Source organism: Alligator sinensis, unplaced genomic scaffold (genome assembly GCF_000455745.1).
Source record: "Alligator sinensis unplaced genomic scaffold, ASM45574v1 scaffold267_2, whole genome shotgun sequence".
NCBI classification, from domain to species: Eukaryota; Metazoa; Chordata; order Crocodylia; family Alligatoridae; genus Alligator; species Alligator sinensis.
This window is the reverse complement of record NW_005842705.1, coordinates 151526-164312: the sequence shown is the minus strand read 5'-3', so window position 1 is coordinate 164312 and position 12787 is coordinate 151526. Positions and strand designations below refer to the sequence as shown.

At 41.7% G+C, this 12787-nt stretch overlaps 1 protein-coding gene across 2 annotated transcripts in view; it reads left to right on the top strand.

The window, feature by feature from the left end:
* API5 (apoptosis inhibitor 5) overlaps positions 1–12114 on the top strand; it is a 23479-nt gene extending 11365 nt beyond the window's left edge. For both annotated transcript variants that reach the window (XM_006034086.2, XM_025216045.1), the window contains exons 8-14: positions 1769–1858; positions 2733–2914; positions 3224–3317; positions 4696–4752; positions 6591–6667; positions 7709–7845; positions 9900–12114. In XM_006034086.2, the coding sequence (XP_006034148.1) occupies positions 1769–1858; positions 2733–2914; positions 3224–3317; positions 4696–4752; positions 6591–6667; positions 7709–7845; positions 9900–9979 (717 nt within the window). In that variant the 3' untranslated portion in view covers positions 9980–12114. The remainder of the gene's footprint in view (positions 1–1768; positions 1859–2732; positions 2915–3223; positions 3318–4695; positions 4753–6590; positions 6668–7708; positions 7846–9899) is intronic.
* The last annotated feature ends 673 nt before the right edge of the window (positions 12115–12787 follow it).

The following is a 12787-nucleotide window of genomic DNA, read 5'->3' as shown; positions in this document are numbered from 1 at the left end:
AGCATGGGTGCTGTGTGCCTTGGATCTGTGCATGGGAGGGGACGCTGCTGCTGCAGGCTGGGACTGGGAGGCAGCGCCGGGCTGTTCCCGGCAGAGGCTGGGGCTGCACTGTGGTCGGGCCAGGCAGTGGCAGTGCTGGGAGAGGGTTGGGGGGCTATAGCGAATTTTCGGGTGGCTGCACCCCACCCCCCCGTAGCCCTGCTCCCAGCGCCGCCACAGCATGGCCCAAGCCTCTGCTGGAAACGACCCAGCTAGCAGCCTGTCTAGCACAATTTGGGGGACGTGTCCCGTCTGTGCCCTCCCAGGGTGACTAGTTCCTCCCCCCTCCCTTTCCAACACCCCCCAGATCAGCCTCTCGTGGCTCTGTCCCACCCTGGCTGTGCAGGGCCTGCCCCTGCTCCAGCCCTGGTCCCTGTCTCACTGCTGTCAGGCGAGGCGGAGAAGGGAGAAAGATCAAGGCCCCAGCAGCGAGAGAGGGAGTGGGGCTAGGGCTTGGGCCTCAATCTGTCCCGCCCCTTCCCCCACAGACTTACCTGCTGTGGGGGGTGCATCTCCAAATAATTTTTTCTCCCTCTGCCTCGATTTGCCCCCCTCTTCCCTCCCCACAGACTTACCTGCTTGGGGGCTAGGGTTAGCTCTCGAGTTCCTTCTAAATTCCAAGAGTGATCTCTGACTTAAAAAGGTTGGAGACCACTGCTTTACAATGTAGTCACTGGGAATTTCAACATTGCACTCAGCTGTAATTACTACAGAATAATTGTTCAATAGAACCTGAGCCTCTACTGAGCCACTCACAGTAGTATACATGGACTGCATGTGTTTAGACTTCCTGCATGCTTACTAGGTCGGAAGTGAATGCACTCTGCAACAACAAAATCTAATGCGAGTTTTCTAGCAATGTATTGTCATATGGCTGGTCAGTTGTCCTGTGACTGTTCCAGTTAAATAGATAAGGAGAGAAAAGGCTGGCAGCTGATGAGAAAAGGCTGGCAGCTGATGAAATTACACAGCAAGCAGAACACCTAGCAGTAAATACAGGTACTGAAAGCCTTACTATAATTAAGAACAGTAATGACAGTGATACTATTTGTAGCATGGTCTCTGTGAAACTGTCCGAGCTCTTGTTTCACCATGTTAAGTCTTCCAAGGAGTCTCTTAAAGTAGCCTGTTTGTCAGCTTTGTGCTTGATGGTGTACAAGATAGAATCCATGCATCAAAGAGCTTGCAGTGTGATAGACCTCAGCCAGGCTGAACTGGGTCGAGCCAAGGAGTAAATATCTTGGAGGCCTTTTTATACTATCATTGTTTCAGTTCCTAGGAGCAGGCATTATGAAAGGAGGCAAATTTTAAGAGGGCCCTAAATGCATTGAGGAAGGAAGTTTAAATTAACATCTCCAGTGATCTTCTGCAGATAGGTTCAAGCTAGCTTATGTAGGCATTAACAGCAAAACAGTTATTTAAAGTACATTATCACATGTTACTTTTCATTGGTTGCCTACTAGCTTCTGCCATTGAAAGCCAAAGTATAACTAAGATGTTCCACAGCAGGCATGAGTTGTTGGGGTTTTTTGGGGTTTTTTTTTAGTTTTTCCAAAATTATGGTCTATAATGCTGTACTGTATTTACAGGGTTTGAATTTTGCCATCTGTTAAATAAGCTGTAATAATATTGCTGTAATAATATAATAATAAGCTAGAACTTGTCAATATTTTTCAGATTTTACTTATAAAGACCTGCTGGCTTTACCAAGAACTATTCTTATTTGTAGGTACTGAAGCTGCTTGCTGAAATGAGTTCATTTTGTGGTGACATGGAAAAGCTAGAATCAAACTTAAAGAAGCTCTTTGATAAATTACTGGTGAGAGAGTTTTATTTTTTGTGGTATAATAAAAATGTTTCCTCAGTGTGAGTGATCATTAGGAGCTTATTGCCCATTTATCTGTGGTCCTTCTCTGTTGTAAAGTTAATGACTATTTTGAAGACACTCCTATTTATGACATGAGCAGTTATCTTTGCCCCACTCAGCTCCGTCTAATGAACTAAACTGTCTGCATACACATCAATTAAAATCCGTCCTGATGAAAGTAGCATGACTTGTGTTCACATAATGCTCTTTAAACTTATCATGGTGAACATATCTTAAAACCTACTGTTAGTGCTGTTCCTTTGCTGACAGTTTTAGGGGGATGCACAAACTCCTGCACAGTTCTGTCATTGCTAGTAATGGTGATAGGGTACTTACTGGCTTAGATTGGGGATAAATGACATGACAAGAAATGTTAGCAAATGATTTGTACTAATGTTCCAACAAGTGCTGTATCTCTAAAACTAGCGCAATGATAAGAGAACCTGTTGAACTTACGAATGTAGACAAGGTTATATGTCTGATCTATCTTAAATAGTGTGTGCACAAGGTTGTAGTAACTCCTCTAAAGGAGTAAACAGTTTTCCTTGGCAGTCCAACAATGAAAATCTTCGTATTAATAAGCTTACTGACTTCCTAAGTAGTAAATGAGGTAGGGGGCTGTTCATGGGATCATATATTCAAGGACGACTGATAAGTAGATTAAATTTATGAACTATCTACACAGTTATTTTTGTTGTATTTATTTCCATTACTGGAGTTTTCTTGGCTTTGCCTTCTGGCAGAGGTACAACACACACTTTGCCCTCCAGTTTCTTTTCTTCAGGCTTTCAGTCTAATGCATCTGTTCTGATTTCTGCTCCATTAGGAGTACATGCCCCTCCCTCCAGAGGAAGCAGAGAATGGGGAAAATGCTGGTAATGAAGAGCCCAAGTTACAGTTCAGTTACGTGGAGTGCCTGCTGTACAGTTTTCATCAGCTTGGACGAAAACTGCCAGATTTCCTTACAGCCAAGCTGAATGCAGAGAAATTGAAAGATTTTAAAATCAGGTAACGTACGAGAGAGAAATGATCACGTAGATACAAATGTAATGAAATTTTGTTGTAAGAGCATTTAACAATTAATACTCCTTGCTTTGTTGAGTGGTTTGAATATAGGAAATCATAAATCAGATGTATTGATTAAATAATACACTGTTGCAAAAGCACTTCTGGTATTTATTTGCCAAAAACGCCTTTTTTACAATCATATCACTTTACTTTCACTTGTGCTGCATTTTTTTATACAGATGATGTATACTTTTGTACTTTGCTCGAGTGGAGTGCATTAAATACTTAACATTCATTTTTCTTTATTAGGCTACAGTATTTTGCCCGAGGGTTGCAGGTATATATTAGACAGCTTCGTCTTGCGCTCCAAGGAAAAACAGGGGAAGCTTTAAAAACGGAGGAGGTGGGTATTTCTTAGGAGCAGTTCTCCTTCTACTGAGGTTACTGAAATATCCATTTCAAAACCATATGTATGCTAGTCTTCGTTGGTGGGGTGAGTGGACTAAATTGGCAGGACTGGGCACTGTTATTCCATTTAAGCCTGCTAAGTGAACCTAAGTTGCCTCCACATTCAAGGTAACTGCTGTCCGTATAGTTGATACCTAGTTATTTGGAAGATAAAAAAGCTGATGCAGTTTGACAGTTGTCTCATGATCTGGAAAATAGCAAATGTTTGTAGAATCATAGGAAATGCTGCTGCTAGATGGAAGTTTGTATGAAAGCTCCATTCTTTCATCTGTAAAGATCTTGGGTTCACTTCTCCACAAATGGAAGTTTTAACTCAAGCTCATAACTAGTATTCAGTTGTCAGTATTATGAAAGTACTGAATTTGGTGTAATTTGCAGTGGTTAAGTCAGGAGTAGCATATGTTACTACAGGCTTATGTTCAAGGAAGCTGGAAAAGCTGAGAGGGCTGAGGGTTGATTGCAGTGCCAGGGGGTACTGGGAATTTGGTGCATTTGCACAGATTTCAGTAGACCTACTGTTGTGTTATTAGGGAATCCTTCAGATTGCCATGAAGATTTGCCAAAAGTGTTGATTAGCAAGGAGGCTACAAATAAGACTGAGAGGGGTTAGCACAGTATTTCAAACTTCCTAAAGTCACAGAACCCTTACATATCACTTCTTGGTCTCTACCCCTATCCTGAAGATTGACACAGAGCCAGCGTTCTATGGAATACAGTTTGAAAACCACTGGTTTAACAGAACTGTGGGGGAAGAAGTAGTATCTGACGTTTATCTTTAACCAATGGTTGACAGTCATTTTCAGAAATACTTTCCTTAAATCTAAGATCATTCGAAAAAAAAGTGAGGACAGTTTGCCACCACTTTATATTTGGGAAGCTGTGTTTTAGCTGTCCTGCATTTGTTATATGTACCACTCTTATGTATATACACTGATGCTATATTTTACAGCTTAACTTTCCTCGTCAGTTTCTGATAGTTTTGTTCCACTATAGTGTGTGTGTCCATTTGGCATAGATGTGACCCATATATTCTGTTTTGAATTGGGAAGCATGCTGGACAAGACTATTAAGAAAACTCAGGTTCTTGAAATTCTGTGGTCAGCAGTGGGATTCATGAAATACCACACTGGTGAAAGTTTAAAATGTACACTTAAATAAGTTATAAAAGCTGAGAGAGAGCTCTCAGTGAGACCACAGAAATTTATTAGGACGTGCACTAAGATTCTTGTTTAATGCCAGTAAATGTGTTTCATGTAATCTCAAATCTCTGAAGTTTCTGGAATTCAGTTGCTGTTTTTTCTTCTCTTTTGCAGAACAAAATTAAAGTGGTTGCCTTGAAAATAACCAATAACATCAATGTTTTAATCAAGGTAAGCCTTAATGTTTCTTTTGTGATTTATGTAGTGAGCAAGTTTGCAACAGAGGGATCCATGAAAAGGAATGATCAGAAACAGAGAGAGTATTTTAAAAACTTCCTAGATGTATCAGGCTGTTATGTCAGGTGACTGCACACCATCATCAGGTTAAATTCATCTGGCCCTGTGGACCAGATGAGTGGCCTACAAATGGTCCGCAGTCCAGGTAAACAGCATGGAGGTGGTCCTAGGCCAGACTGAGCCCACCACCCCACTCTGCAAGCTAAATCCATCACTTGCAGTGCTTGCTTCAGCCAGTCCAGGACTGCACTGCATGCAGTGACCACTGTAGCTGGGTCAAGCTGTGAGTGGCACATGGCACGCTGTAATAGGGAGTGGAGTGGAGCCAGGCAGCATTATCGAACTGCAACCTGGTGCAGGTGGCTGGGCCAGGACCAGCTGTAAGGCTGTAAGCATCATAGCCTGGGGACAATAAGGTATACAGGGGTGTGAGTGACTACCTTCATGACAGGTGGTAGCAAAGGTCAGTGCTCTGGTGAGGTAGGAAGTTGACTGTCTCAAAGCTGAAGAGACTGTGGCCCATCAGGGAAGGAGCAGGGCAGTAAGCTTGCTGATTTACAGAGGTGGAATCCCTGTGCCCCATTAGGCAGGGGACTGGTGACTGGAAGGGGTGGAGACAGGTAGAGGATTTAAATAGGGCTCCTTGACTAAAGTGGGGAAGTGGTCCCAGGCTGCAGTAGTAAAAGCAGCTCAGGAGAGTATGTCTCAAGTAGAGATAAGTTGCTATGTTTCCTTGTTTGTTTGTAATTGACGCATGAGTGGCTGAATGCATAGGATGCCCCTCAGGGTGCCCGGTAAAGGTGCTGCAGGTGAACCCTATGGGGGCGGCCCCCAGAGAAACTGTAAGGCAGACTGGATAGCCCAGTAATAGAAAAACATATCTCCTCACTGGGAAAAGGAGTTTGCAGAGGGGTAGCCTGGCTGTTTGAAAGCACTCTCTCAAACATATCATTGCCACCATGAAGGTATTGCAAGCGAGGTGGAAAAGTGTCAGGTGCCAGATAGAGGGACAGGGGTGGGGCTACAGACTTCCCAAGACCCCTCAGGTCTTGCTACATGCCAGCTCTGACTGGTCTCGGGCATGAGCAACACATGGGGGACCCATGGATACTCCTGCCCCTACATGTCAGATCAAGCATATGCTCTGGCTGGTCTGGGATCCATGTTACATAGGGTGGCTGCCTTGCATGGGCTAGAGTGGGCACCATGTAGGGAGCATTAGAAAGAGCAGGTGTGTGCTACAAGTGCTGGATCCAGCACTGGGAAGGGGTGGATCCTGTACTGGGAGCTCTGTGGGCTGTAGCCCTACACCCTGGATTGGCTTTCCCACTGTGAGGCATGATGGGCTGGGTGCTTGCTGGGACCCCTTGGTGTCAGCCACAGCACTTCACATAGTTCTGAACCAGTTTCCACTCAGTGATATTTGGAAATGGTTCAGCTGTTGTGTGTGTCCACACCTTTTAACTGAGTGGCAGGGATAGCAGAAAGGCAGGCCTGCACAGGAATCATTGAAACTCTTTTTGTAGTAATGAGTTTCACACAGCTGTGAGTGAAATCGTTAGGCTACTGTGTCAGTTCATGGGTCCATGTTAAACAGAAGTTGTAGTTTAGATTCCCTGGTAGAATGTATGAAATGAACTGATTTTTTTTTTCAAATTGAAGTTCTAGGATTCTGAAACAATGATTTGGCTTAAGAGGAATCTTTAGAAAAAACTGTATCAGTGTGGAATTTCATCATGAGATAAAATATCACACATTTTGTTTCCTTTTAGGATCTCTTCCACATTCCCCCTTCTTATAAGAGCACAGTTACATTGTCCTGGAAACCTGTACAGAAGACTGATGCAGGGTAAGAGTTGCAAGAAATCTTGCTTAATATGCTGCCCTAATACTCACATCGTGGAATCCTCATTTTGTAACATGTAGTAACTTGCTAGTGTGTGTTCAGCATGCAGTCAGAAAGGACACATTCATAGGTGAAAATAAGGTTCTGTTGCATAAAAGTTCATTGTATTTATTGGGCAGATTATATTATGCACTGTGATAGGGTCCGGAGCCATCACGAATGCCGTTAATGTCTAGTTTTGCTCTGGTAAAATGCAAGATATTTAATCAGTGTGGAGAGCAGCCTAACTTTATCTTGTGAAGGATTTATAGTATCATCACCTAGGATTGTAGATGTAATGTTGAAGCATTTCAGATGCCTTTTGAAATGCTTGAGAGAGCCAGTGGCAAATATATATGCCCTTTGAAACACCCCCAAAACAGCTGAACTGCTTCAGCTCCTGTTGTGTGCACAGCTCTGGCATGAGACAAAATCAATGGGTCATCCAGAATCTCACAGTACTCCATTCACCCTGCTGCTTTTCTCCTACCCCCTTTTCTCCTCCTCCCTGCATGTTGCAGGGGTGAGCTGGGCAGACAGGCTGATGTCCTTCCTGCTTTCCCACCACCTGGTCACTGAACCCTGGCTGCTGCTGCAGTAGTTGGGGCACTGCTGGGGACCTCCACATACCTCTCCACTCTGGTGGGGAGGAGTGGAAGCTGAGTGGCAGCTGTGCACCTTCCCTGCCCCCCACCTGCCTGGGAGACCATTTGCACCCCCTGTTGCACACACTGGCTGGAGAGCACACTGCTGCATCGGCTGGGGCAGTTTTGAAGTACTCCAGCTCAGGGGCTGCACCCATCTGGAGTCTGAAACAATATGTTTGTTAAATGTTTTCAAGCCCATTTCATTTGGAAATGTTTCAGATGTTATGTATGTTTCCACTCTAACCATTCTGGCTCTTATTTAATAGTCTGTGAAGCTGAACGTGCTGTACTTGTATGTCTCACTTCAGGGAGTGTGTGCTGTCTTCCAAAGATGTGGTTTTGCTTTTTTCCTTCATAGGCAAAAAAGAGCAAATGAAGATACAACCTCAAGTTCACCCCCGAAGAAAGCTGCAGCAGGACCAAAAAGGGATGCGAGACAAATATACAACCCTCCCAGCGGGAAATACAGTAGCAACCTGGGTAGCTTTTCTTATGGTGAGTTTTACAGAAGAGTTTTGTACAATGAATTATTTACCTATGGGAAAGAGAATTGAGGAAAATTCTCACAAGATCACCTCAAGATTTAGAATTGGGCTATCATGACCGTTTTGTGTAATTGTATTTTCATTTCTAATCACTAGTAGAGTAGTAAGTTTTGGGTAAGTGTATAAACTTATCCACTGTAAAATTTATGCTGAAAATTTTAGTAGTGATCAATAGCTTGCAATCACTTAGAATTAGTGACTAAATCATTTGAAAGCCAAGATATAACATTTATGTCATGGTGACAATGACAGAACTTTTTCAAGAGTAAGAATTATGTCATTGTCAACTCCCCATGGTTGGTATGTTTAACACAGGTTTTGCACAACATAGGTGTGTACCTTTAGGGTTCAAGACTTGGCATTTAATTTAGTATGTCTTTCTGTTAGTGGAGCAGCCTGTCTTCTCATTTATGTTTAGTTCCTTGCTCAAAAATATCTGTTTTTAAATAACTAGAGTACACTTAAAATTAAGAGGCAAGGACAGAAATATGATGACTGTTAAGTCTTTAAACTACTGAGGGAAGAAACAGTAGCAGGAAAATAATGCACTTTTATGTTTTAACAACTTTGGATTCCTAATGACGGCCTGAGGAACACTTTGGTTTTTCTACTGAGATCAGACTTATTCTTAATGGAAGTGTTCATTTATGCCATCTATCTCTTCAGCTTAGTTTTAGTAGTATTGATTCTTTAAACATTAAGATCTCAATCCAGCAAGACACTTAAACATGTACTTATTTAACTTATTAGCCCCATTGAAGTCAACAGGACTTCCCACATGCTTAATTCTAGGTACAAGAAACAGTCCTGTTGACTTCAGTGAGGCTCATAACATAGATTCATAGATGTAGGGTTGGAAGGGACCTAAGTAGATCTTCAAGTCTGACCCCCTGCTATTAGCAGGAGAGAATACTGGGCTCATATGACCCCAGCTAGGTAATTGTCAAGCCTTCTCTTAAAGACCCCCAAGGTAAGAGCCACCACCACTTCCCTTGGAAGTTGGTTCTAGATCCTAGCCGCCTTGACTGTGAAGTAGTGCTTCCTGATGTCCAGCCTGAACCTACTCTCAAACAACTTATGGCTGTTATTCCTTGTTGCTCCGGGAGGTGCTCGGGTGAACAGAGTCTCTCCCATTCCCCTCTGGTCCCCCCTGGTAAGTTTATAGACGGTCACCAGGTCCCCTCTAAACCTTCTCTTGTGAAGGCTGAACAGGTTCAGATCCCGTAGCCTCTCCTCATAGGGTCTGTCCTGCTGTCCCCTGATCATGTGAGTGGCCCTCCTTTGGACCCTCTCGATGCTGGCCACATCTCTTCTAAAGTGCAGCTCCCTTGAACTGGACACAGTACTCCAACTGTGGCCTGACCAGTGTTGCATAGAGGGGGAGGATCATCTCCTTGGCCCTGCTTGTGATGCATCTGTGGATGCACGACAAGGTGCGGTTAGCCTTGCTGACCGCGTCCTCACATTGGCAGCCCGTGTTCATTTTGGAATCGATAATGACTCCAAGATCTCTTTCTGCCACTGTGCTTTTGAGAAGGGAGTTCCCCAGCCTATAGGTATGCTGCTGGTTCTTACTGCCCAAGTGCAGTACCCTGCACTTTTCAATATCAAATCCCATCCTGTTCTCATTTGCCCACCCCTGTAACCTATCCAGGTCCAGCTGTATCCTGTCCCTCCCTTCTAGCATGCCCACCTTGCACCTAAGCAAATAAAGTACATGCTCAAGTGTCTTTCTAGATTGGGATCCTAATGTTTAAAGAACCAAAACTACTAAAACTTAGGTGAAGAGATAGATGGCATAAATGAACAGTTTCATTTAAGAACAAGTCTGATCTCAGCGGAAGAACCAAAGTGCGCGTGTGTGTGTTCATGGAGGGTTAGTCCAGATAATTGTACCTAAAAGAACATTAACAGGTATGATTGGTATGTAATTTCATTTTTAAACAGTGTTAAAGCAAGAGACACTTGGAGACCTCTATGGAATAAATGCATTTGCTTTTTCAGAGCAAAGAGGTGGTTTCCGAGGCGGCCGAGGGAGAGGCTGGGGAGGACGAGGCAATCGCAGTAGAGGAAGAATCTACTAAACCGACCATTATATTCTCCAGGGCTACTACAGGTGAAAGCACCTGTCAAAAGTGAACGTACCATTCATCAAAGGATTGCCTGGGTTATTGTATCCCTTCAAGGACTGCCTTCCACTAAAGACTGACTTAAATGTTCTTTATACCTTTGTATGTATGATCTACTTTTCTAACGGACTACAATTCGTCCATAGTGAAACAGCAACTGTATTTTTGGATGCTTACAGTCAGCGACTTTGAGTTCTTATTTTTGAAGTGTCTTCAGGGTTTATTCAGAAATGGAAAACAGCGTAGATGTTTTATCTGAAGCTACATCTTGATGGTTTGTATATTAACCTAAAAATCAGCTATTGCATAATTAAACTATATAATTGAGTTTGTGTATAAAATAATGGACAGGAAAGGCTTGATTACAAAGATGTGTCAGTTAAGACTGACAGCTGAAATAATCCTTTCCTCATCTATAACCATACTTTGCAATATGTGGAGAAGAGTACCATTGTGAAATTAGCATTTACTTACTTTTCATAAAAATCGTTGACTGAAATAAATGCTGGTTTTATAGTGTCTGCAACATGGATGCAAAACTTTTGCCTGTAGCATGAAGCAATCCTTTTATTTTTAAGATGTGGAGAATGTGGTGTTTTTTGTTTTTGCACATCTTACTCTTCTCCGTGCATTGTAACACAAAGGTGACGTTTTGAAAATGGGTTTTTAATGTTTAATATAAACGTGTGCATATACTTATGCTATAAAATTTCAATAAACAAACAGGAAAAAACAAAAACAATAAATGAGTAGAAATATTCCCAGAATGGGGCAAGCCTGATGTAATGATTAAGCTTCATAGTGTGAAGCTGGACAGGAGGAGATAGCTGGCCTTTCCTGCACATTGAACATTTCTGGGTTGGCTGGCACTTGACAATTTTTTTGTTTTAATCAATACAACTGCATTTTAAAAATATATAGATAAAATTGTATTTTGGGTAACACAGAAAAATTACAGTTATGTAGTTTGGTTCAGGTGACGAATTAAAGATTCCATGCAATTTAGTTTTTAATAATAGCTTGTAATTCTTATTTAAATGCGGACACCCAGTAAATACAACTTAAAAGAACAGTGGAGGGGGGAGTGGGGGCGATGTTTGTTTAGGTTTTTTTACCACTTAAGAATTTTTTGCTTTTTTTCTCAGGTCATTCTTGAAAGATTCACCATTGAAAGGGTTTAGGTGATAGTAGAAAGAAGGAAAGTTGGAAGGGAAAATAATTTTAAGTGTTCAGAGACATCTTGACATAAAATAGCTTAGGCTTTAGAAGTCTGAAGGGTTTCCCTTTAATTTTTTTTTCAGTCATTTTGATGTCCATACCCCAACAAACCAAATGCCTGAAAGTGATGTTTTCAGTTTAGTTTCACGTGTATTTGTGAGTCATAGGATATAAATCTGATACAGGTGTCTTCATTAGCATGCTGATATTTATCACTGCAATCTGAGGATATGGCATGGGCATTTCTGGAACCTAGTGCAAGATCTTGTGGAAGAAAGCAGTTATTTAGAGAGGCCTGCATAGCAAAACTATTGAGGTTAAAGAAGCAGTAAACTGAAATTTCTTAACTTTGGGTCTGTGATTGTAAACTTTGGACATTCCAAAAGCATTTGTGCTGAACTTGCATTTCTAGTTTCAAGAGAGCTGCTAAATTTAGATTGTCACTAAGAAACTAACCATATGAACAATAACTTTCACATATGGAAAAAAAAATATCAGTTTGGTAACAGGTGCTGGATAGGTGTGGTACAAATGTTCCAGGTGAAAATTTGGCCTACTGCATGTGTGGTAATTAGTGACAAATAATTGATTTTTTTTTTTGGACAAATGATTTTCATAGCCTACTTGCAAGCACAGTTTAAGACTAATCATTGGATACAAGCAGCTTCCTTCTCACTGAAGTTGAGTGAGTTGACTTTATGGAATTCTACTAGAGATGATGTTACACAAAGTTCTTGCTGCCTCAGAAATAGCTAGCTTCCCCTTTTATTCTTAACTTCTGAGGCTGTGAATTCTTCTGGAGACACCTGTTGACCACCTTGTTCAACTGTAAATGTTCCCTTAATGCTTTTGAAATAAAATTCATTTTGTAATTTTGTTTGAGTGGCTTGTTGTTTCATGATTACAGGGCTTTCTAACAATTTCATACTTAAAAGACCATTTTGTGATGGCTCATTGAAGGGATGTTCTCTCCTACAGTTTTATTTCATTTTAATGGAAGCTCAGATTATTTCAAATGGATAGGTATGCTTTAATCTACAACTGAAAAGCTAACAAAGGTTTGGACAGAACATGAAAGGTACATGTCCAGTAGAAGCTGTGAGAGAGTTCCAGGAGTTTGAATGCAATTTATTCAGGAACAGGAAGACCTTTTGCTTGGGAAAGTACGTTGTAATAGGGATTCTTCAAAACTCTAGATCACGATTCTAGACACTATCATAACTGGCAATGACTGAGCAGTGATTTAGCATCCAAGAACTGGTGAAAGATTTGTGAGAACGTGTCTGCCACTTCAGTGCACTATGGTGACATTCATATGCTTAGCCTGGAAAAACCCTTGTTGGTCATCGCAACTTTCAGAAAACATATTTGCCACTTTACCAAATTTAAACAATCTTTAAGTTAGTTTGCCATGTGACCTACAGGCTTGATCATGCAATCATCTGCATATGGCTATTATGTTAATTATCTTAAAATAACTTTCACTTAGTAGGAAGACAGACTGTTGTATTCTAAACTATAACAGAGATGCTACAGCCCTTTAGT